Genomic DNA, 27048 nt, shown 5'->3' with positions numbered 1-27048 from the left:
CATTAGTAATTTGAAAATATAATTTCATTTGCTTTTTTTACTTTAAAAAGTAAAAAAAAAATCAATAGATTGAATTCCTCCTATAAATTTATCAATTTTGTGTCTCCATTTCAAAAAAGTAAATCCAAAGTCAAGAATCTATTTCTCAGTATAATGTCAATAAATAATTTGATAAATAAATCAATAATCAGTCTAAAAGACTCTGAACATCTTTAAATTACAACCTATTACAATTTTATATATAAAAGTTATATGATTGTGAGTTTCTTTAATAAGGAATTCATTCTATACTGTGTCTATTTTGCTTTGATTTTCCAACTAAACACTCACTTGTTTGATGCGATCTGGGTTAACGGTGGTCTGGGGTTGTAGAATGCTGACTGGCTCTGTCTTGGCCACATTTTGGGGCATTTCTCGAATTTTTTCTGCAATGAATCCATGAACTGCATTCAGTGCTTCAACTGTTCCCTGGATTAAGCACACTCGTTCAGTAGTACCTGTGGATAAATATAAATTTTTAGAAAACTTTTCTTATTTTAAATTTTCCAAAAAAAATCACGAAAAAAGAATGATATAATGCCAAGAATACACTGTATATATCTAAATTAATAAATGCTCAATTAAATCAAGCAGAATAAATATATATATATATATATATACTTTTTGTTACTTTACTCATTTCTTCTGCTCAAAAAGGATCTTTGGAATCATGAAGAGCCAAAAATCCTAAGATCTCAACATCACTTAGTCACTAGTACAATGACATAATAAATATAAATGTTAAAAATCAGTAACAAAGCATTAGAAGCCCAGTTTTCAGAAAGCATATATTTTTCTATCTTTTTATTTTTTACTTAAAGATTTTTTAAATGAGGAATAATTAACTAATATAGCTGAATGTAATTATACAACATGATTTGCTAAAAATTTATATAGTGCAATGATTAACACATTCTGGGAATATAACTAAGTAATCAAAAACAATGCAGGAAAAGCACCTGCACTCAGGTTCATTGCAGCACTATTCACAATAGCCAGAATCTTTAAACAACCCAATTACCTGAGAACAAAAGAGTGGGTAAAGAAACTGGCACATCTATACAATGGGATACTAGATAGCCATTAGGAAAGAGAAGTCATTAAATTTGTTTAGACATGGATAGACACAGAGTATCGGGCTGAGTGAAATGAGTCAGAATAAGCATAGATATAAAATGATTGCATTGATTAGCTGGATATTTAAAAAAAACACAGTATAAAAATAATAGCCAAAGACAACAGATATGATGACCTGCAGATGGGATGCTTGCCACAAAGGGGTAGAGACAGCGCAGTTAAGACGACTATGACAATGATAGTTGGAACTTAACAAGTACAGTAAAATGACTGCAAACCATGGTGCTTAAAAGGAAAAAACTGCCACAGACTTGTCCATATACAACTATCCTTTTCTAAAAAACGACTTTTAGTTCTACCTTAATAGAAACTAAGTTTTTACTTTGTCTAACTTATAATACATTTATCTTATTAAGTTAATTCTATATGGACTTACATTGCTTAATAGCATCATCATGTTAAAATTACTGCTGATTTACCTTATTGTGTTTCTTAATAAACTCCCAATTATTGGTCTTTTTGGTCTTGGCTTTCTGAGAAAAATAAACTTCATAGTCAATTCTGTATATTCATAAGACTTAATAAATCTTAAACCTGTGCAGGTTTTTGTTGTTTTTATTTCTGAGTTTAATCCTTAGATCTCACAAGCCCATTCATTTTTTTTTTTCACTAAAAATAACTATGGGCCTTATAGACAACACAAATAAGTGAATAGTTTTAGAGATTATTCCAAGTTTAAAGCATTTAAATAGCCACTGTCTTTTTAAAAGCAGTAATGCCTTTAATATTTCAATTACTCAAGAATTCAGCTAACAATTCAGGTTAAACTTTTATTGGTTAATATATTCCGTAGCACTGACTATGCTCTTAGTCTACACTCTAGCTCTCAAACAACAAAAAATAAGCAGTTTAGAATGTATTGGTTGATGTCAAAATTATTCTATTCTTAGTTAATAATGATATTTATTGTGTTATAATATCTTATCTGAGCCATAAAAAATCAATGTACTTCATTAATTTCACGTTACAAGTCCAATTATATCTTTTATAATATAATTGTCACTTTACCCTGATTTACCCACACACATTCCATATCTCTTCCTCAAACTACTAAATGATTTTGTAATCCAAACCTTATTTCTGCTTTACTCAGTTCACCTGTTGTGTTTCTATACACTATTAGTGTATAAAACCATAGAATTAATCTTTCTTGGCCTGGTTTATTTCACTAAGCAGAATACATTTTACATTCATCCATGCTATTTCAAATGGCAGGATTTCAATTTTTTCTTAAAGTACATTTTTGAGGGACAAGGTTATAAACTATCTTTAAGTCATAATTTTTTTTTGCTTTTTAGATTCACTACCACTTATAAACTATATATAGTAGTTCTTATTTTTTAAATAGTTAAATATTATTACTTATGAGTCTAAAAATTGACTATCACAAGATTTTAGATAATAAATCAGAGTAACATGGATGTATCTGGGGTCAGGGATGTGGTCAGGGTTCATATAAAAGTTACCGGTGTACAAGGTTCTGGATGAACCCCTGGAACAATAAAAATATTTTTTTTTGGTACAAGAAACTCAAATTTCCTAAACTGTACAAAATCGTTTCAACAGAACAAGTCTGCTTAAGAATGAAAGGACATGATTATAATATGTATTTAAAAGCTCAATACTTTCTTATTTTTTCCTCACTCAGTTTTTCTAATTCTTGTCTATTTGATTTATATCTCTGTTTTTCTTAGGTAAAATGACCCATTTTATAGTGGTACTCTAAAGAGTATTTACAATTTTGCATTAACTGTCTAATGACTAACTAGAAAGGAAGAAACTGATCATTGTAGCTCTTTCAAAATGTTCTAAACTAAGTCAATAGAGAAAACACAACATGTCATATTACATTCCTACTTTTGGAGACAACTATAGAACTCTTTTCTGAGAAGCCAAGATAGGAAAAGAAATTAGTCAAACCTCAAGAGACTATTTTAAAACAAAACACAGCACCAAGACAGTGTGAAATCAATATTTTTAAAATTCTAGTTCAGTAGAGTATATGTCATGACAGACAATAAAATAACCCTAACACCATACTTATTGTAAAGACTACTAGGCATTAAGTGAAATCACAAAATGTAAAATGTCAACAAATGTTTGAGAGGAGTAGTATGGTAAAAAGGAATCTCCATTCACGGCTCTCAAAATATAATAAGACTATCTGACCTATTAAACAATCTAGTATACTCATAGATATATAGCCAAGGAAACAAAAACACTAATAAAACACACATTCATATTATGCTTATTACAACAATATTTTCAATTGTCAATGTATGAAAACAAGACAATTAAATGAGTGGATAAAGAATACATTGCATATAAATTCAATGGAATACTACTCAGCTATAAGAAAAGAAGGAAGGCTGCTATTTGCAAAGGCTCAATCTGGAAGGGTCATAAAACAATGAGTCAGAAGAAGAAAGAAAATACTAGATAAACTCATTCATAGATGGTATTTAAATAAGCAAAGCAATAAGCCACATAACAAATCCTTTCCCTCTTGTGTGTAGAGAACCAAGTTTATTAAAGGGTTTGAAAAGATTGTAGTAGTCCAAGGGGCTGAAGAGGAATACTGCTCCTTGTTGATAAGGGTGGTCTGGTAATATACATTTGAGGAGGTACAAAACTGAACTGCCAAAACAAATATACAAATCTGTTTTCCAATGTTATCTCAATGATAAAACTTCACTTTTAAAGGGTAAGTCAGAAAAATTGTAACAAGAAAGTCATTGTCAAATATAGGCAGAATAATCTAAAGTGATTTTAAGTTTGATTTTCTTAAATGAGGCATCATATACTGAAAATAAAAATGTCTATAAGTAAAATAGTCATGCAGATTCCAGTACAAAATTGTGATCAAATTGATAAAATTCACCCTACACAATGGCCAAATCCCTTCAAACGGTTCTCCTCCTACCTCAAGATTGCTATTAATGTAATTGACACTGATACTTTTTAGTTTCATAACATGTCCACTGTATCTCTAGGAATTAATGTTCTTTGTTACATTACAACTTTTCCTTTTTAAAATCAGATCATTCTAATCAGTTAAAAACATGATTTCTAAAATTTGTAAAAACCTCCTTTACAAGTAACATAATTAGGAGATCAATCTCTAGCAAATCAAATTAAGTAATTGAGTTAGGCAAAGACCATAATATGTTGATGGAATATGTTTCAGGGACTGGAGTATAGTTGGCAAGGCGCTTGCCTTGCATGTGCCTGATACAGGGTCAATCCTGGGGAAGTCTATGGTCTCTTACCACAAGGTCAGCCAAGAGTTATTTCCAATAGTGCCAGAAATAGGCCCTAAGAAGCACTAGGTATGCCCCCCCCCCAAAAAAAACAAAACATATTTTTCAATCAAACCAACTTATAATAATTCATTGACTTCATTGATGAACATAAGCACAAGAGTTGAAACATTAAATAATTCTGTATCATAATTTGATATAGCATAAGTACAGTCAATTATGAAGTAATGTATTTTTCGTTCTGTAAGACACACCTGACCATAAGACGCAAAGCTTTTAGTTTTCCTCCCCTGCACTCAGGCTTTGGTTGCAGGAGGCATTCACTCCATAAGACACACTTTTGGGGGAGGAGGGCCTACATCTTATGGTACCAAAAATATGGTATGTCTTGAAGCAGCTGAAGCTAAATCTGATCCAATATACAGAATGCTAGAGTTTATACATAATGAAAGCAAATGGAACCTATAGTAAGAAGTTGTATAAGGAAGTGCCATATTTCTTATTTTTTTTTTAAGGTTTATTTAATTTTATTGGAGGAGTCTGGACATGTCTGGTCAAACTAAGGGCTTATTCCTGGCTCTTTGCGCTCAAGGATCACTTCTGGCAGGACTCAGAGAATCAAACAAGTAACAGGGAACTATTTTAGGCTCACTGTGTGTGAAAGAAATGTCCTACCCACTATAGTATTTCTCCAGCCCCTCTTAAATGTTTAAGATGCAGTTTCAAGTACTCTTAATTAAAATGACTGGAATTTGCTTAATATATTTTTGCCACAAAATATAATTGGACAAAAGAAATAAGGTTTTTGATGCTATAATATTCCATATAAAGGATGTAAGAGGAGGCCTATATTTTCCAAAGAAATTGACACCTTGTCATACAAAGTATAATTGTTATTTCTCATGAACTAATTTAAATAATATCTATACTTGCTAACATTTACTTTAATATAGTACCATTAGATCATAATTTAGTAGTACAAAAACATTGATTTTAACCAATGCAGGCCAGCAACATGTACCCTTCACATATATAAATGAAAATAATTTGTAATATCTATTTTATTTACCCACTTTTTTGAAGTTGCTACAGGAAAAATCTTGGGTATATGTTCCTTAAAACGTATTTAAAGATTTTATTTTTAAAATAATTCTGAAACTATGTTTGGCTTCATAAACTCTTCCACTAATTACAGCTTAATTTCCTTACCCTTCAAAATTCCTTGTAAAATTATATCTACACGTATATTTATTATCTTCATTACCCAATATATGTATACATTGAAAAATGAAAAGTACTTAGTAAGTTCCTCACTATTCTGAACTTGTAATAATTATAACATAATTACTTATACATCATGTAGTTTAAACAATATGTGCAATAGTTAGTTTGCTTTCTACTCATTTAACTACTAAAAGGGTTATCAAGTCATTTTAGTAATAATATAAGTTACAAAATTTAGGTTAGAACAAAGTGAAAAGATTAGGATAACTAATAGCAATGACAAATAATATAACATAGCTGAAAGAATCTGATACTAAAGTACATGATTTTCATGTTTTCTTTAGGATGCATTATTAATAATCTACTTATGAGCAACAACTATTCTAATTAATACTTTTAAATAAATATTTACATGTATATAGGGCCACTGTATTTATTATAAATTCTTATACATTTAAGTTTCTGAAGCATAAAATACAGAATTACAAGTTTATCAACTTTTAAAATTTCAGAAGTGAATTAATTCAAGTTTTCTCTTAACTTTATAACCATATATACTTTGATACAGTTTTTCTTCTGTCTCTATACTTACAGAAACTAGCCTAGAAGATTTTAAGCAATTTTAAAATATGTATCTCAAAGTATTACTGTTAGTCGAAAGGTTTATCAGTGATGATAAGAAATTGATATGTAACTCAAGTGGTAAAGCAAATACCCTATATGTGAGAAGCCCTGAGTTTAATCTCTGATTCTCACTCTGAACCCAAAAGAGAGAAAAAAATTAGAAAGTACAAAGTAATTACAGAATATACACTTACATTTTAAATTACATGACTTACAGTAAAATATTACAATATAATTATACATTAATATATGTCTTATTTAATTATGACAATAATTAAAGCTGATATCTCCAAATTACAAGTGAGAAAGTTAATAAATTGGTTTAGTACATATAAATAATGAACGCTTAAAGAAATATTACACATATCATATACTTTCCACTCTAACATATTACTTTTGAAAAATGTAATATCAGGCTTGCTACTAAATTACATACTTTCTAAGAAGCCACAGATGCTTCAGTCAGATGATGGGAAAATAACTTACACACTAGTTTGATAATTTTTTTAAGTACACCGAGTCACCGCATTAATATTACTCCATAGATTGATTCCAAATTTGGCATAAATTGAAAGAAATGATTGACCCTTCCTGTAGAGAACAGCCCACTAAAGGAGATGGTTATAACTGAGTGGGTTATAGAAAATTTTTTTAGAACAAGTTTTCAGATCAACAAAAGCACTTAGGAAAATTGTCATAAAAAGTAAGTTCAATTTGTAATTGCAGCTTTTATACCATTGTATAGTCATGCATACTTGATAATGCTTCCTCCTACCCTACAATTACTAAGGAGAAAATATACTATTTAAAAATATTTTAAAGGAAATTATATGAATTGACATTCTATGATACAAGGTAATAATTGCTTTTTTTTTCAGGTGATTAACTCGCTATAAAATCATGTCTCTACTTCTAAACTATAAAAATTTGCAAAAGGCCATTACAGTATACTTTATTTCCAAGGCAATATTGTAAAGGCTTGATTATCTGTTTATAGAGCTTATTTTAACATTAAAACATACTCATTTAAGACAATATTTGAAAGTGCTCAATTTTATAGAGAATTTATAAAGATAAAATAAATAACAGTAGATCTTTAGCTTCTCATTCATTTTTCAGATGCAAATGATGTAATAGTTTACTTTAAGAGTATCATGATCTTTGTGATGTGTGCCAGTGTCTATGGTGTGAGATGGTACCTCATTGTTGTTTTGATATGCATCTCCCTGATAATTAGTGATGAAATGCATTTTTTCGTGTGCCTTTTGGCCATTTGTATTTCTTCTTTGAGAAATAGTCTGTTCATTTCTTCTCCCATTTTTTAATGGGGCTAGATGTTTTTTTCTTGTTAAGTTCTGTCAGTAACTTGTATATCTTCGCTATTGGCCCCTTATGTGACAGGTATTGGGTGAATAGTTTCTCCCAATCAGTGGGTGGCTTTTGTATCCTAGGCACTATTTTCTTAGAGGTGCAGAAGCTTTGTAGCCTAATATAATCCCATCTGCTTATCTCTGCTTCCACTTGTATGAAGAGTGCTGTTTTCTCCTTTAAGATGTGTTTAGTCTCAATGTCATGAAGTGTTTTACCTATGTGTTGTTCAATATACCTTATGGTTTTGGGTCTGATATCCAGGTCTTTAATCCATCTGGATTTGACCTTTGTGTATGGTGTTAGATGGAGGTCTGAGTTTGCTCTTTGCAAACAGCTGACCAGTTGCTCCAACACCGTTTGTTGAAGAGGCTTTCCTTACTCCATCTTGCATTTCTTGCCCCTTTATCAAAAATTAACTGATAGTATAACTGGGGCACATTCTCTGAATACTCAAGTCTAGTCCTCTGGTCTGAGGGTCCGTCTTTATTCCATAACAAGCTGTTTAAATGACTATAGCTTTGTAATACAATTTAAATTGTGGGAAAGTGATGCCTTCCATACTCCTTTTCTCAAAGGTAGATCTAGCTATTCATGGATGTCTATTGTTCCAAATGAATTTAAGGAGTATTTGATCCATTTCTTTGAAGAATGTCATGGGTATCCTTTCAGGGGTCTCAAACTCGCGGCCTGCGGGCCGTTTGCAGCCCTCTGTACAACATTTGTGACCCTGCCCTAGAGTAATCTTTTTTTGTTTTGTTTTGTTTTAGTTGTTTGGGTCACACCCCCCCAATGTTCAAGGCTTACTACTGACTTTGCACTCAAGGATCACCCTGACTTTGCCTCCTGCGGCCCCAGGGATTGCATAAATCAGTACAATATTTTGGGGAGTATTGCAATTTTAATATTAGTCCTGCCAATCCAATAGTAGAGTATGAGTCTCCATTTCCTTGTGTCCTCTCTTATTTCTTAAGCAGGCTTTGTAGTTTTCTTTGTATAGGTCCTTCACATCTTTGACTCCAAGATATTTGAGTTTGTGTGACACTAATGTGAAGGGATTGCTTTTTTAATGTCCATTTCTTCTCTATCATGTTGTTGTAAAAGGAGGCCATTGATATTTGAGTTAATTTTGTAGCCTGCCACTTTGCTATATGAATCTATCGTTTCTAGAAGCTTTTTAGTAGAGTCTTTAGGGTTTTCTAAATATAGTATCATGTCATCTGCAAACAGTGAGAGGTTGACTTCTTCCTTTCCTATCTGGATGACCTTGATATCTTTTTCTTTCCTAATCGCTATGGCAAGAACTTCCAGCACTATGTTGAATAGGAGTGGTGAAAGAGAGCAGCCTTGTCTTGTACCAGATTTTAGAGGAAATGCTTTTAGTTTTTCTCCATTGAAAATAATATTTGCCATTGGCTTGTGGTAGATGTCCTTGAGTATTTTGAAAAAAGTTCCTTCCTTTCCCATCTTGCTCAGAGTATTTTTCAAGAATGGGTGTTGGACCTTATAAAATGCTTTCTCTGCATCTATTGATAGAACCATAAGTTGTATCAATAAGTGCTGGCAGGGATGTGGGGAGAAAGGAACTCTCATTCACTGCTGGTGGGAATTCCATATAGAGCAGGTTTTATAGAAAACAATATGGAGATTCCTCAAAAAACTGGAAATAGAGCTCCCATATTATCCAGCTCTACCACTCCTAGAGATATACCCTAGCAACACAAAAATGCAATATAAAAATCCCTTCCTCAAACTTGTATTCATTGCAGCACTGTTTACAGTAGCCAGACTCTGGAAATAACCAAGATACCCTTCAACAGATGAATGGCTAAAGAAACTGTGGTACGCATACACAATGGGATATTATGTAGCCGTCAGGAGAAATAAAGTCATGAAAATTTCCTATACATGATGGACATTGATACTATTATGTTGAGTGAAATGTCAGAGGGAGAGAGAGAAACACAGAATAGTCTTATTTATGGGTTTTAAGAAAAATAAAAGACATTATTACAATAATGCCCAGAGATGAGGGCTGGAAGGACTGGCTCATGATATAAAGCTCACCTCGAGGAGTGAGTGTAGTTAGAACACTAATAAGAACCATGACAATGTTAATGAATGAGAGAAGTAGGATGCCTGCTTCGAATACAGGTAGGGGTTGTGGGTGGAGAGATATAGGGTGCATTGGTGGTGGGAATGTTGCACTGGCAAAGGGGGAGTTCTCTTTGTGACTAAAACCCAACTACAGTCATGTTTGTAAAAAAAAAAAAGGAATTGCTTCATTAAAAAAACATAATATTTTATTAATTTTAAATGAATAGCACTAATTTAAATTAGATCTGTATATTTTATATATTCAAATATTTATTTAAATGTATTTAAATATGAATGAAATTTATTATATATACTTTAATGTAATTATATTAAATAGCATAGTTAATATAATTGTATGTTGCATACTAGTTTATTTAAGAATATGTAATAAATTTCTTCATATCATACTAAAATGTATATTATATATCTTAATGCAGAATATATTTTGTTTGTTACTGTATATCATTGTATATATTTAAATCTCTATAAAATGTAGTTTAATATTAATCATATATAATAATTTAAATACCAGAGCAGTACTGTGCATTAATAATTATTATGAATGATTAATTTAATATTATATGCAATATTGACTTATATATTATTGTATTTGATTTTTAAATAAGAATTTAAAAATAAAACAGTATTATGAATGCAGAACAATTTGACATGAAGAAGCATGCTTTTGAAAGTAGACATAGCTAATAATTCTAAACAATTGTAACTGTTCTAATATATAATTCATTTCAATTTTCCAAATTTTGAGGTTTTCCAAAGGGTCTACAAATGGTGATATTGATGACACTTGCCTACATATTTAGAATATGCGTATGCTAAATCGTGACAGGAATCCTATACTCAGTAGTATTACTGTAAACCTCCCATCATGAATTACAGGAATAAAATAAACTTCCATAATATATTGCAGTAATATAAAATTTTTACAGTTAAATTTTATTTAAAATGAAATTACCCTTTCATATGGACATATACACTAAAATAGGTTTCTGACTTTGTCTCCATTCCCAAGTACCATCATTTTTAGATGATTTATCTGCTTGAATGTCTGCTATAAGGAAAATGACTCTTGAGACTTTTCTAACTCCTTGTATGTACTAAAAAGAATTCACTTGCAGAATTTAGTAGGCCATGCTTGGGAGAAAATAGCCTGCAACAATGTAGGATACAAAATTCAGTTCAGAACCTCGAAGTGTGAGCATTAGTGGTATTCATAGGTAAAGTAATTATAAGGTTTCAGAGGTAAAGACATTCGAAAAAAGGAAGAAAACATACCACTGAATATCACAGTATGGCAACATCTGAGAGCAAAGTGAGCATTTCTGATGACAGCCCATTCCTAACACATAATATAGTTATCACATTTGCCAGTACAGATTAGTGCATTATTCAATTTAGTGATTTTTTATATTTACACAGAAAATATTTAGTAAATTACTTTATATCGAACTTACATATTTGACATAAGGGAAAGCTCATATTTATAAATTGTGTTTTATTTTGTTGTTTTGGGGGAAGGGGGTCACACCCGGCAGTGCTCAGGGGTTACTCCTGGCTCTAGGCTCAGAAATCACTCCTGGCAGGCTCAGGGGACCACATGGGATACCGGAATTTGAACCACTGTCCTTCTGCGTGCAAGGCAAATATCCTACCTCCATGCTATCTCTCGGCCCATATTTATAGATTTTTTAAAGAAGTAAATCATTCATATAAGTAATTGCTAGTAAATATTATACTATTGAATATATTTATTCAATTAAATGAATCTGTAGGAAGCATGACAAATTGTGACCTATTAATTTGCTGAAGGGGTAGAATACATAAATGTAAAAGTTAAAGTAAAAAAATAATTATTATCTTTCTTTTAGTTTATTTTATTAATAATTAAAATATTTAAATTATTTAAAAAGTTTTAAAAAGTAATTATTAATCCCACTCTTTAAATCCCTAGATATCTAAATTACCAACAGCATATTCTCTCCAGTCTTCATAATCAGATTTATGCTCAGTCTTTTCAATGGTGGTGAATATGATCCAATTCCCAATTTTTCTTTTCTTCACTAATGTGTGCTTTTCATGCAATTTCAATATATGCTTCATATCCAAAACTACTTTTAAGAATGTTTTAGCTTTACCCTTGATAATATTTGGCTTTACCCTTAGCACTTTATGTCTCAGTGTTCTCTCAACTGGGAAATTATTTTTTTCCTTGACAGGAAGATTACTGCTTTTCTTCAAGTTATTTTCCCTACTTGTTCTTTTCTCACCATTCCTTTCACAAATGCATAGACATTCAAAGTAAATAAGATGCATTTATATTTTTCAGTCAATAGGGCAAAAATAATAGGAATGCTGATACATTATAATAAAGAGTAGTAAATAGTATATAGTTTTATGGTATTTTACTTATCCTCTATGTGGCAGCTTTGACTATTTTCCAAAGAAAACTTCTGCTGTTGTTTCTAGGACACATCCAGTGGTCCTCAGGGCTTTCTTTCACATGGCTCAGAGCTCAGGGATAAACTTACAAACCTACAAGAGCTCAAAGGATCATATGGGAAGCTAGAGACTGAATCTGGGTAGGTAGCATGCAAGGCAAGTACCTTACCTGCTGTACTCTCTCCACCCACCCCACCTCCCAAAACAGTTTCTTAACTTGGTTTCTTATTACTCTGTTCTGAAGAAATCCCAATTCCATTGTTTCAAAGAGTATTATATAATGACTTAATTTATTATCTCTCTGCTGATAACCTGGCTAGGCAGAATCATCCTTGTCTCCAAAGAGAATTATTTTAATTGCTTGTTTCACTTTACTTCACTCATTGCTGAGAAAAATCCATTCATTGCTCAGAAAAATTCTTTGTACATGAAAACACATATATTACTTTTAAAATAAAACCAATGTATCTAGAATTAAATGCAAAATTCTTTACTCATTTAAAAACTTCATCAAGTTTTGATTCTGCTTAGTTCTTGGTTCTTTTGGGAGGTGTGGTTTGGGCGACATCTGGCATGCTTAGAGAACTCCTGGTTCAGCACTTAGGAATTACTCTGGCAGGCTTTAGAGACCATTTGGAATGCAGGGATAGAATCTGGGTCTGCCACGTGCAAGGAAATTGCCCAACCTTCAAAATATTCAAAATATTGTTCAGACCCAGTTCTCAGTTCTTATCTCTTACTACTTTGTTACTTTTTTTTTTTCACTCCAGCAAGTTAGGTGATGTCATGCTTGGTCTTTCTTGGACCCTTTTGATCTTCATGTAAGAGTTACTTTATCCGAGTTTTCCATGAGAATCTTTCTCATCATTAAGATGTTGGTTTCATGATACCACACTGGAGTTCTCAGTTAATGACCATAAATATTCTATTCCAAGTTATTATCTTTCAGTTTATACTTCTTTGCTTTCTCATGACTCTTATAATACTTTCAAAAATCTTGGTTGTTACAACTAATTACTTCATTATGTATTTCTAATAAATAGATCAAAAGGTAAAGATGGCAGAAATCTTTATTCAGCCTTAGCCTGCTACTTACCAGTTATTAATAATTAAATAACTGTTCATTAATAAATTGAAACAATAGCTCTTAAGGTAAGTATATTACATTAAATTCTACTAATCCAGGTAAGTTATATGAAAAATATGACTGTAAATGTCAAAATGAAATATATACAAAATATTAACCAGATAAATTGTTAATGACATTATGTAAAGAAAGGGCTATTAACATTTTCTTTTATTTACTACCGTACATTGTCAAATAAAATGTTCTACTGAATTCTATTAACACATATCCAGGGGCCGAAGTGATAGCACAGTGGTAGGGTGTTTGCCTTGTACGTGGTCAACAGAGGATGGACCCCAATTCAATTCCTGGAATCCCATATGGTCCCCTGAGTGACTCCTGCTAGGGGTAATTTCTGAGTGCAGATCCAGTAGTAACCCCTCAGCGATGCCAGATGTGATCCAAAAAACAATAACAAAAACAAAACAAAACAAATATATCCACTATACTTTTCTATTTCAAGTCAAATTTTTTTTCAAATAAAGATTTAAATCAATGTCCTTTTACTCAAATGTGAGGTTGATTATTCCCTCTAAGATGCATTCAATCCATAGAACTATTTTTCAAAAGATTTCCTCAAAAACAAAGATTAATAATTATAATGGCAAATATTAAATCCTGACCACATATTTAGGGTATCTTACAATATTATAGCTGCACACAAAATCACAGCATTTTATAATAGAATACCAATAACTACAAATTGCTAGAAATAAAAGTCTATCAATTAAATATAAATGTCTATCAAATTATTTATTTACTGGTAAATTACATAGAATTGAATCAAAAGTTTAATATGTTGATCCTGGCTATTTCTATGTAAAAACAGTTGCTTAATAGATAAAATGGGAAATACTGTGTTCTATATTTCTAGAGTTATACAAATGCCTATCGTTATTGAATTCACCTCTTGTAAGCTCAAAGGATTGTATTCCATAAATATTTGGGGGGGTAGTTTTTTGGTCATACTCCTGGCACTGAGCTCAGAAATCACTCCTGGCAGGCTCGGGTGACAATATGGAATGCCAGGAATCAAAACCAGGCCAGTCTGTGTCAGCTGCACTCAAGGCAAATAGTTTGACTTGCTGTGCTACCACACCAGTCCCATTCCATAAAGATTTTTAAACAACTAAAATATTATAATAAAGTCAATTCTACTTATTATCCAAACAAAAATTATGTAAATTATGAAATCTATTCCCAACCTAAGTTTCTGCTGAGGTTAGTCAAGTTTATAGAAGTCTGCAAATTTATTTAGCATGTACACAATTCTTTCAATTTTAAGTTTTTGGGGGAAAGGAGCACTTAGGAGTGCTCAGAAGTCACTCTGAGTGTTACGAGTGACATTAAAGTTAGAGATAAATGGTGGTTTGCCAAATTCAAGGCAAGCGAGTTAAAACCCTATTTTATTGTTCCAGCCCCAGTAGTATTTCCAAAAAAAAAAAAAAAAGTTTTCCAATTTGTTTTAGCAATTAATGAGAAAAATACATGTTTTAAGTTTTAAAATCCCAATCATTAGGCAAGCAATTTTCTAGGTATATTTCACTAACAACTGACCTATAATAATGTTCCATACAAAAACTCTAGTCAAATTATTTTGAACATAAAAATCACATATAATACCCTCACCTTTAAATTATTTACAAGGAATATTATCATATTAAAATATAATCTCTCACAAATAAAACTAAATCATTATGAATCATTTTATTTCCTAGGACAGGTTTTCATGTAAAACTTATCAATATCCAGCTTAAGTAAGCAGTTTTTATAGAATATCTGCACCAAAGCTAAAATAACACAAATAAAATTTGTATTTAAAATACGCAACTTTTAATTTTAAAAAGGTAGAAATTTACTATAATTTACAAAACATAAACCACCCATATGTTAAAGAGAAAGGTAAATTATGACTGCTGTCATTCTTATCTGACTAGTGCATCTTATGACAAAAAAGAACAGCTCACATAATAGTAATAGTGCAAACACCAGGCAGATAAAGATTTAGCTGCATATTAACATATATACACATTACATTTACAAATGCAGATATGTGTGCAACCCAGCTAGGAATGTCTTAAATTAAAAAAACTGATTGGAAATACTCGTAACTAAAACAATAAACAGATTTGCTTTGAATTTTGACTTATACTTTAAATACAAAATATGTAAATTGTTATAGCTTAATAATAAGTAAATAAATCTATTACTTTTGATTTATTGATAAATTACTGTTTATTATTAAATTATTAATTTATTTAGAAAATAAAAGGCATTACTATAAAGAAATATTCAACATTCATTTTTTCTTATACTTCCCATTTATTAAAAATGCTGAGAGGGGTCAAAGCGGTGACGCAAGTAGTAGGGCATTTGCCTTGCATGTGCTAACCTAGGACAGACTGTGGTTCGATCCCCCCAGCTTCCCATATATAGAGTATCCCAATATAGGAGCCATCTCTGAGCACATAATCAGGAGTAACCACTGAGCATCACTGGGTGTGGCCCAAAAGAAAAAAAACCTGATAAAACTCATATAATTAAGATGTTTGTATCACCCAAGGGCCATGTGAAATATTTCAGATTAAGAAAAGATGAATAATACCTTTATGGGGGGAGGGCCACATCTTGTGGTGCTAAAGGCTTATTACTGCATTTGTGCTTAGGAATAATTCCTGGCAATACTACGGGAACCATATTTGGTGTTGAGGATCAAACAAGTGTCAGCTTGTTGAAAGCATAGGTCCTTAACCAATGACTACTTCTCTAGCCCCAACAAAGTTAACATTTTAATAATTACATTTGTTCAGAAACAGAAATACCTAGATTGATTACATCGGTAACATGATGGAATTTAAAAAAAATCTACAATTCAACATGAGCTAAAAACAACTATTTCCTTTTTCCTAATTTCCTCTTACATTCTTTGTATTTCTTTTACAGAATCTGCTATATTTGCTTTATCTATTGTATTTGTAATTGCATTTTTGATCTGAATTGTATTTGCTTTACTAATCATAGATATTATATGGTTTGTGTTCCATCTTAGAATATGTGCCTTTTTATATTTGTAAGCATTCTGCTAGTATGCAATGGAATATAAAACTATGGGCCTTTGGGACTTTAATTTAAGCCGGTGGTACAAAAGTTGCAGCTGTTCATACTAGCTATGAAAGCCATATTAACATTAAAACTTAGATCTATTATTTTTGATTCCCTTTCATTATATTTACCAACAACATTACACAGCATTGTATTTGTTCTGTTAGGACTGTCTTTTTTAAGTTATATATTTAGAATAATACTAACATAAAAATTTAATTTTATTACAGGTTATTTGCAAACTAACTTAAGGACAACAGATTTCCAGAAATAAAAAGAAAAAATAACACTATATAAAATAAATCACAGAGAGTGAAATATTGAGACAAATTTACTATATGACAAAGTTCAAATATAAATGATTATATTTTGCAAATAACATTGTTTTAAACAACTGTAACAAACATTACTGCACCTTAAATGAAATGCTGTGTATATAACATTCTTTATTATTTTTGCATACACCCAGCGGTGATCAATTTTATAGCTGTCTCTGCACTCAGAAATCACTCCTGGCAGGATCAGGGGACTGTATGGGGTGCTGGGGATGAAATCTGGGTTGGTCTCATGTAAGGCAAACACCCTACTTACTGTGCTATTGCTCCTGGTCCCATTCTTAAGTTTTGAAACATTTTTATTAAAGTAAAATTTCAGAATAAAAATCAAATCATTTCTGTGTTAATAAAGAGCTTTTAAACAATGTTCTTTCCAGTTGATATTCTTATAATTGAGAATCTATCAGTACAAATCTTATTTTGTATCTTATAAATTTAGTTTCCTTTTTCTCCCATTAATAATATGCTTCCATATAATCTCTCCAAAAATTTTAATAGCACATTTTTGTAGGTCCAACACAGACTATGAAGATGACTCAGATCAAAGTGGATGGATTACAACATTTGATAAAAGTGAGGCTGATGCATATTACTTATTTCATAATATAATAAGTGTTTTTAAAGTGCTTAAAAAGATAAATATTAATTAGGAGAATGTGCTATATATACAATCTTATCCATTTCTCTTAAAATACATTCATACAGTGGCCAGAAAGACAGCATGGAGGTAGGGAGTTTGCCTTGCATGCAGAAGGTCGGTGGTTCGAATCCCAGTATCCCATATGGTCCCCTGAGCCTGCCAGGAGCAATTTCTGAGCATAGAGCCAGGAGTAACCCCTGAGCACTGCCGAGTGTGACCCAAAAACAGCAACAACAAAAATACATTCATACACATATACACATATGTTATGGCATGATCACATCAAAGAACAGTCAAAGGGAAAGAGGAAGAAAATAAATAGGTGTTAATCAAATAAAAAACATAATCAAATTCATTGTTTCTAAAAGGTAATCAAAGAATTCAAGTTAGCTGATTGGAAAATAATTATGTAAATTTTGTCATATGTAAATTATATAAATTTGTCATATGTGCAGAAATGAATACTGAAGAATTAGATACCATAGTAGAATAGTGTTGAAATTATAAATTTGCATGTTTTTTCTGGAAAGTGATTCAGCAATAAGAATGGAAAGTATTATAACTCTTTAGTAATTTTACAGAAAAAATTAAAAACTCATAATGATATAATTTTAAAAAAAGATTCAACTATAGAGTAGTTTGCATTAAATTTTTTATTTTCTAATAGAAAAAAAATAAACTTTAGTTTTAAAAAGTTAACAGGTTACTGTTTTGAAAAACTGCAAATAAATTTACAATGAAATCTTTAATAGCATTTGAAGAAGTTTATGATTAAATAAAAACAGGTTATCTAAAGAAATAAGAACAAATGAAAGCATGAGTATATTTGATACCTTTTTAATAATAGTTTAAATAAATTTAACATTTAATGAGTAAACTTTTAATATTAAAATTAAGGGTTTTTTGTTATGTCCATAAATTTTTGTAATATTGTGAACTTTACTGAATAAAAATTTTATGAAAGTCGTATTAACCATTTAAATTTAGGTACATGGGCTGGAAAGATAGTACAGAAGGTAAGGCTCTTGCCTTGCACATGGGTAACCCAGGTCCAAACCCTGGCTTCCCTACCTCCTCCTCCACGCCTGTGAGAACCTCCAGGAGTGATCCTAAATACCACTGGGTATAAGTCCCAAAAACAAAACAAAATAAAAAATTAAATTAAAATTAGACAAAAATGAGTTACTTATTACCCATAGCAGCATTATATTATGTCTTTGTAGAATTCAATTTACTTTGTAATCTCAGGTGAATGACAACTATCTCATGGCGCATAGCACAAACTTTACCAATACAATCTATATCTTCATTGACCATCCCTCACAAATGTACTCAGTACATTTCATTCTATTAAATGGGCATAATTTTAGTACAATAACATTTTAAAATATACCTTATTCATAAACACATGAAAAATGAAGTTAAAAAGAAATACTGCTAATTTTTCAGTAATATTTTGCATATTAAACAAAGATACATGGAACTCAACATAGAGAAATTTCAATAACCCATTCTTATTTGTCTCAAAATCTTAAACAGAAGGTGATCCTATTTAATCAGAGTGTTTGTAAAAATCTTTTGAAGAAAAATCATTTTGACTGAAGCCACAGCTTCCAACTATGTGTACCCCCACCCTGTCTTTTTTCTCTTGGCTACTTTATACTTTTTATAAAACTTTAAACTTGCTAATTTTTTTCTCTTTGCTTAAGGGCAGTGTCCTTCTCTAATGACTTTTTTTACTGCTGTATTCCTAATGCTCTAAAGTGAGCTCTGGCCACAGTTAGTTTCTAATAAATAATGGTTTAACAATCAAATGAAAATGAACAAAATAGAAGCGCTAAAGTGGTTCCAAACTCACAGAAAATAGGCTATTTCAAACAAACGCATAAAGGTACAATGTTAGAATACAAGATTGGATACACCTCTGAAATGTATAAAAAGAGAAAATGAAATTCCTCCCTTAATACTCCTTTTTTACTTCAGCGAAGAATAAAATGTGCTTTTGATCCTAGATGGTTGTGATAACTACAGAACACAGCTGTAGAGTCAGGGAGGGCCTGCATAGAAAAATTCAGTTATAACTTAAGTATATTGAAAAAGTGGTCAGAAGTAAATCTTATTCAGGCTGAATAGGCAAAGCATACAGAATCACGACATTACCATATATTTAATAAAAACAATACCATAAATGAGCTGAAGTGTTTAAATTATACATAATTTATGAACTAAAATTGAGCAGGTTTTATTTCTTTTTCCAAGAAAAAAACTCATAAAAAATATAAAATATATATAAGCTTGAGAAAAAGGCAGGAAAATTATAGAATAATTATATCTGAATAGAGTATTTGGTTTAATATTTTTTCACTTTTGTTGACCTGAACTTAAAATTCCTACAACAGTCATATTGCTTGAGAGTTATAAAATACATGCTAGTAAATAAAATTATCCAAAATTTATAAAATACAGATTAATTAAAATTCAGATATTTTATTCCAATTATAGTTTTAAATTTCACATATAGATAAAAATAGGTCTCAAGGTAAAACCCTTACGAAAAACAAACATGGGCTGAAGCGATAACACAGCAGTAGGGCATTTGCCTTGCATGCGGCCAACACAGGAGGTTCGATTCCCGGCATCCATAAAGTCCCCTGAGCCTCCAAGGAGCGATTTCTGAACACAGAGCCAGGAGTAACCCCTGAACACTGCTGGGTGTGATCCAAAAACAATTAAAAAAATAAATAAAAATAAAAAATGAAAAGAAATACTTCTAAGATTTATTTGATTTGTATTTAAATATCTTAAAAGACATTCAGCAAATTTTTAAATTTTATATTTAATATAGTTTAGAAAGTTTCAGTGGAAAGCGATATGGAGATTCCTCCAAAAACTGGAAATTGAGCTCTCATACGATCCAGCTATGCCACTCCTAGGGATATGCTCTAGGAACACAAAAATACAATACAAAATCCCCTTCCTTACACCTATATTCATTGCAGCACTATTTACCATAGCGAGACTCTGGAAACAACAAAGATGCTCTTCAACAAAGAATGGCTAAAGAAACTGTGGTACATATACATAATGGAATATTATGCAGCTGTCAGGAGAGATGAAATCATGAAATCTTCCTATACATGGATGTATATGGATTCTATTATGTTGAGTGAAATAAGTCAGAGAGAGAGAGAGAAAAACACAGAATGGTCTCACTCATCTATGGGTTTTAAGAAAAATGAAAGACATTCTTGCAATAATAATTTTCAGACACAAAAGAGAGAAGGGCTGGAAGTTACAGCTCACCTCATGAAGCTCACCACAAACAGGGATGAGTTTAGTTAGAGAAATAACTACATTTTGAGCTATCCTAATAATGAGAACGTATGAGGGTTATAGAAAGCCTGTCTAGAGTACAGGCAGGGGTTGGTGGGGAGGAGGGAGATTTGTTACACTGGTGATGGGAATGTTGCACTGGTGATGGGTGGTGTTCTTTACATGACTGAAACCCAAACACAATCATGTATGTAATCAAGGTGTTTAGATAAAATATATAAAATAAAGAAAAAAAGATATTGCAGTGAGTCCAGAACTGGATGCAGTACAAAAAAATATATATGTATTTATCAGAAATATATGCCCATGAGTAGCCAAAGCATAGTAATATATATGACCAATAATATTATCAGATAAAAAGTTAAGGTAGATAGAATAGTGTTTATAACTAATTATAATAATCCATAAATGCCAAGTTATGAATCCCAGAAAACAAATCTACCTCACTCTAAGAAATCATACTCTATAATTAATATTGTGTTAACCTATACCTAAAGAAATTCCACTTTCTTTTGTCCTCAACATCTTTCCAGGTTATAAATTTAAGGAATTTTTGAATTAGGTGAGACTATTATTTAGAGCACTGAATTAATATGATGAATCTTAAAAGTTCATAAAAAATACACTGAACTTTTAATATAACAGACTTTCAGAAAAGTCTGCTTTTAGCTATCTAAGAAACTTTCATGCTAAACCAAAATAAGAATAAGTTGCTAGAAAATGAGTCCTATATTAGTGACTAAGAAAACCTTAACTAGTAAGATAATGAACCTAAAGACCTTGGTAAATAACTTGTCCTTTAAAAATACCGTTTTTAATACATATTTGATAGCACATTATGCTAATAAATATTAAAATTTGACATAATTTTATCTACTAACTCATTCAATAGTTACTTAATTTCCTGATTTCATTTTTGTACTATTTTAAACAAGCTAACTTATTCAAATAAAACAGATGACTTGACATGTTGTATAGAGCTCATTTGCATAAAAGAATGATTTGACACACCTTAAAGAGTTCTAGTTAATGCAATAAATCTCTGAACTAGCAGTTCATGGTTTCTAAAGAGTCTCCTGTGTTAAAATTAACTGAATCTGAGATGTGAAAATGCCTTAAGTACTGTCATATCATAATTTACATTTGTTTTACATTTTAATATAAAAGAGCTTACTACAATTGCCAAACTTTAAGAAATCCATTTATTATCACTCAGATAAAGGGCAAACTATCTTAATAGAGATGATTGCCAAGAATATCTCAGTGGAATATCTTACTACCTTGAAAAAAGTTGTCAAAACTAGGATCTAAAACAATGCACCTGATGATTTCTGATAATTCTGTTATAGTGGTTAATAGAAACAAGCTGAAAATTAAGCAGATTTCCTGCTATGGATCTTCTGGTTCACATTAAGTTAGCAATTTTTATAACTCTGTGGTCAAGGAAAGCTGTATTAAATTGACACAAATTGTTAGCTTTATTTTTTAAATTAAATTGCCCTAACTAAATTGAAAATAGGCAAACTTTAGAAAATGTTTGAATAATTAATGGAGTTTCATTGTTTTCACTGACATTTGTGAATTTTACCTTCTGGGACTGTTTTTTTAAGTAGGTTTACATTGCTCTGCACTAAAATCGTTTTCTGCATTGTCAGCCAACTAAGCAACAGTGTATTTTCTGCTATGGTCCTGTCCCATATTCACTGTATATGCCATGTAAGCTACATGTTTGAATTTTAAAGGCTACATTAAAGCATCCAGAGGAAATAAAACATAAATGAACTGCTTCACTATTAACAATTTGTATCTTAGAAGTATCATACAAAAATACTAGGAAGATTGATTTCTTGCTGAAAGGATTAAAGTACTGAAAGGAATAAAGGGGTCATAAACAAGAGGAAATATTTAGTATAGCAATCACTATATCAAATGGTTAAATCAAGCAAGAAACAAAGGCTTCTAGCAATATAAGTGCTCAATAATATTTTAACCTACTTTCAGAAAATATATTTGGGAATCAGTTGCTGTTAAATAAAGAAATGTATAGCTCTTATCCATAAAAATGAAATGTCATCAAGTAACTTTTGGAACCCTGTTAGTAATATGGCACTAATTACTTTACCCAAGTTTAGATTTACAAAGACGAACAGTGCTTTTTATAAAGGTTTTTCTACAAAGAATAACGTGCAGAACAGGAGTGACCCCTAAATACTGTCAGATATGGCCCCAAACAAAATTTTATTGGCCAGAAAGCAAATGTTAAGAACATATAGAACTTTACAAGGTTTTTTTAAAGTATGTTCTTCCTGAACTTTCTCCTTAAAAGTCAAAATGTGAATTTATACCTACTGTCAACAGTTTCATAAGGAAATAAATCAAATGGAAGAAAGTCACCAATTTCCAATACTTACTATATGTGAATATTAGTTAGGAGTGCTCTAAATATGGACTATGCATTTTACTTGAGTTTGGTGAACACCCAGATACAACCAATAAACATCTTTTAACATGTGTACATAATTCATAAATATACTAAACGGCCACTAGTCTGCATTATCTTTAGTTATTTTATATACTACCTATTACACAGCATTAAGTACATTTAATATGACAGAAAAAATTCTTAAGGATAATGAAAAGTCTAAAATAACATATTAGGAGAGAGTTTAATATCTACTAACCAATATATATTATATTCAATTGCAAAGAACACTGGGATTTAGGATGGATCTCTGTAGTAGGGCAGTTCTTGTACTGAAGGAGACCCCAGGTTCAGTCCCTGGCATTGCATAGTTTCTGAGCATTATTAAGTACAGCCCTAAAAATAATGTTAAAATTAGGAAATAATTCAAAGGAAAATGTTATCAATAAATTAATGGAATGATGGGCCATATTTAAAACTGAAAATTGTAAAATAGAAGTCAATGATCATGTGTGAATAAAGATGGAAAGGATGTTCAGACTAGGAAATATTACATCCAGAACAGAATAAATTTGTATGTATTAATTAGTGCTGGAATTAAAGTGAATATGTAGCAAAAATGACAAAATCTAAAGGTGTTTCTATATGTCCAGCTTCCATCCCCAACTAGTTTCCCCTGAGCACCACCCAGGACTAATCATTGAGAAAAGAGCCAAGAGAAAGCCCTGTTGTAGCTTTAAATGAAAAATATAATTTCAGATAGGGCAGATAGGGCAGAGATAATATAGTAGATAAGATGCTTGGTTTGTAAGTATCCAACCTGGGTTCAATTCTCAGCACCACATATGACCCTTCAACGTCCCTGAACACCAAGCCAGGAATAAGCTCTGAGCACAGCCAGGTATTGTTCTCCTGTGTCCTTGAAAACCATGGTTCAATAAATTCTACAGAAGTAAATAATTACATCTTTAACAATGTCTAAAGAAAATTCATTCTTCCTCTCTCTCACTTTTGAAATGTTCAAAAATATTTACTAAATATCTACTAAGACTAAGGAATTGTGCTAAGCAGTATGGTGAAAAAAAGTCATTATTTTTTTATCTCAAAGGAATTTGATATGTTATCACAGTTGATGATATTATTCATAGAAAATATAGCATAATTTTTCCTAGATGTTGAAAGACAGCCTTGATATTTATAGATGCATTTTGAAAGATAATTAAAGAATATGACTTTAAGGTAGACAATGAAAAATTAAATATTTGAACAAGAAAATGAATAATTGCTATTATATTTGCTTTAAGATACAAGGGAAGAAGTGAAAGTTCTCATGGGGACATTAAATAGGGGTTTACTAATCTAGGTAACAGTCAATGGAAATTGACATAGCTATAATGGCAGCTAACAGATGTGAATGTAATTTAGACATAAAAATGTCAAAAAATAGAAATTTATTATTTATCATAGGCAATGGGGAAAATGTTTAAAAGGTAACCTTGAATTCTAAACAGTTTTAATACTTTTATTAAATAAGAGTTGGAGGGAAAAAAGATTAAGGTTGTAAGATTATGTTTAGTTACAGCCACTGTCAACTTTTGAATATAAAGAATCAAAATGAACTTCTCTACATTTTGTTTATAGCTGTGAATTGAATCATGAAATAATGACTACTTGCCAGAGTTATGAATTTTTATTTTCAATAGTGAGATTACTAGTAAGTTTTGAAAAATCACATTTTAAAATGAGGACTTTGAAGTAGCAGTGCGATTTACTGAAAAATGATATGATATAATGAATGTGTATATGAAGGAAAGATAGTGAAACATGAATGGGTAGCATAAAGAAAGGATTTTTCTTTTTTCAGTTAACATTATTCAGTAATTTAAATAACATGAATTACATTTTTCTTTTCAGTAACATGATTCATTTTTCATATTATTGATATATATTTGCAATGAAACTTCACGAACACACCACTGTCTCCAAGGTCATTCCTGTGAGGCCCCAATATTACTTTGGCAATATTTCTTCCTCTGCTTTTTTAAATCCTTCACCTAGGAGCAAGATCCTCCAATATTTTTCTTTGAGATATTTTTGAGGGGTTTTTTGGGTCACATCTGGTGGTGCTCAGGGGTTACTTCTGGATCTGTGTTCAGAAATTGCTTCTAACAAGCTCAGGGGACCATATGGAATGCTGGTAATGGAACTGGGATCCTTCCTTTATTGGCTGTATGCAAGCCCTACTGCTGTGGGATTGTCCGGACCCCTTTCTTTGAGATTTTTATTGATAGAAGACTTAACCGTCTAGATCAGAAAGTTAAGTGTAATTGAGGTCTAAAATATAAATCTATTGGCTATGAGCCTTTAATTCGATAGTATAAATAAGAATTCATGAGGAAAATACAATAATTAGCATTTTCAACATTAGTTCCAATTACTCTTTTATAAACTCTATTCCAGGTAATACTATATTAAAATGTACAGATACTTTTTAAAATGTACAGATACTTTTAACTTAAAATGTACAGATAATAAATTTATAAATTATTTTTGGCTTTTTTGGCCATACCCGGTGACACTAGGGGTTACTCCTGGCTATCCACTCAGAAATCACTCCTGGCTTGGGGGACCATATGTGACTCCGGGGATCAAACCGCTGTCCATCCTAGGTTATTGCATGCAAGGCAAACGCCCTACTCTTGCACTACCACTCCGGCCCCAGGAATGCTCTTGATACTTTTTTTTATGACTATTTATCACTATAAAAGAGTAAGAAGTAATATTTGAGCTACAAGTAGAAAAGGCTACTTTGTGAGATTATAAAGCAGCAATGAATTAAATATAACTAGTAGGCCAAATAATCTACAACTGGTGTGCTTTTCTAGACAGTGTTTTATTAACGCACCCACTTATTTATAGATATCTTCACAAACTGTCATTCAAAATATTTAATTAGTACTGACAGAAATTTCTTAGATACTATACTAACAGTACTGAGGTCTGAGGCATAGAGTCATAACTGACAGAAATTCTACATTTTGAATTAGAGGTTACATAAACAGGATGATATATTTCTGAATAGGAGTTAAGAATATAATTTAAAGAATTGTAAGATAATACAACAAAACAATATATTGAATATCAAAAATATATAGATGAAAAATAAAGTATGTAAATAAAAGTTGGATGGATGAAGGGGTGTTTATATATAAATATATATATATATATGTATATATATATATATATATATATATAGAGAGAGAGAGAGAGAGAGAGAGAGAGAGTCACACTGAGGGCTTATTCCTGATTCGGTGTTTGGGATCACTCTTGATAATGTCAGGGGATCATATGTGATGAGAGGAATCAAAAGAGTATAAGGGAAGTGCACTCTGCACTATACTCTTTCTCCTGAACTTCTGTTGTAATATAAATGGACACTAAAATTTAAAAAAGTAAAATATCCTGGGGCCAGATTAAGTTCAATAAGCAGAGTGCAACCTTTTGCATGCAGAAGCCCAGGATAGATTCCCTGAACCACATGATTTCCCACGCAATTTCATGAGCAATTCTGAAACAAAGAGCTGGGAATAACCTTCAAACACTGACTCCAAAACAAAGACATAATTCAGATATATTATGCACACAATTAATGAGATAATACATGGCCAGAATAAATGATGACGCGCCTTGTTACTCTGTAACATTCCCTTATATTCACTATTGGCTAATTCAACATATCACATACACTAGTTTTCTAAATAAGCTAAAGCTAATTTTAATGTTTAACATTTGATTACTCCAAAAATAATACTTTAGGGGCCAGAGTGGTGATGCAGCGGTAGGGAGTTTGCCTTTCACGGTGGACAGTGGTTCGATCCCCTGGT

The 27048-nt window shown here is 31.3% G+C and overlaps 1 protein-coding gene across 5 annotated transcripts in view; it reads right to left on the bottom strand.

Annotated features, from left to right (window-relative positions):
• The window catches only part of NOVA1 (NOVA alternative splicing regulator 1), a 140437-nt gene that overhangs the window by 42198 nt on the left and 71191 nt on the right, over nucleotides 1-27048 (bottom strand). For all 5 annotated transcript variants that reach the window (XM_049768407.1, XM_049768408.1, XM_049768409.1 and 2 more), the window contains exon 3: nucleotides 331-497. In XM_049768407.1, the coding sequence (XP_049624364.1) occupies nucleotides 331-497 (167 nt within the window). The remainder of the gene's footprint in view (nucleotides 1-330; nucleotides 498-27048) is intronic.

Source organism: Suncus etruscus, chromosome 2 (genome assembly GCF_024139225.1).
Source record: "Suncus etruscus isolate mSunEtr1 chromosome 2, mSunEtr1.pri.cur, whole genome shotgun sequence".
Lineage (NCBI taxonomy): Eukaryota > Metazoa > Chordata > Mammalia > Eulipotyphla > Soricidae > Suncus > Suncus etruscus.
The sequence above is the reverse complement of the archived record's forward strand: the minus strand, read 5'-3'. Positions and strand labels throughout refer to the sequence as shown.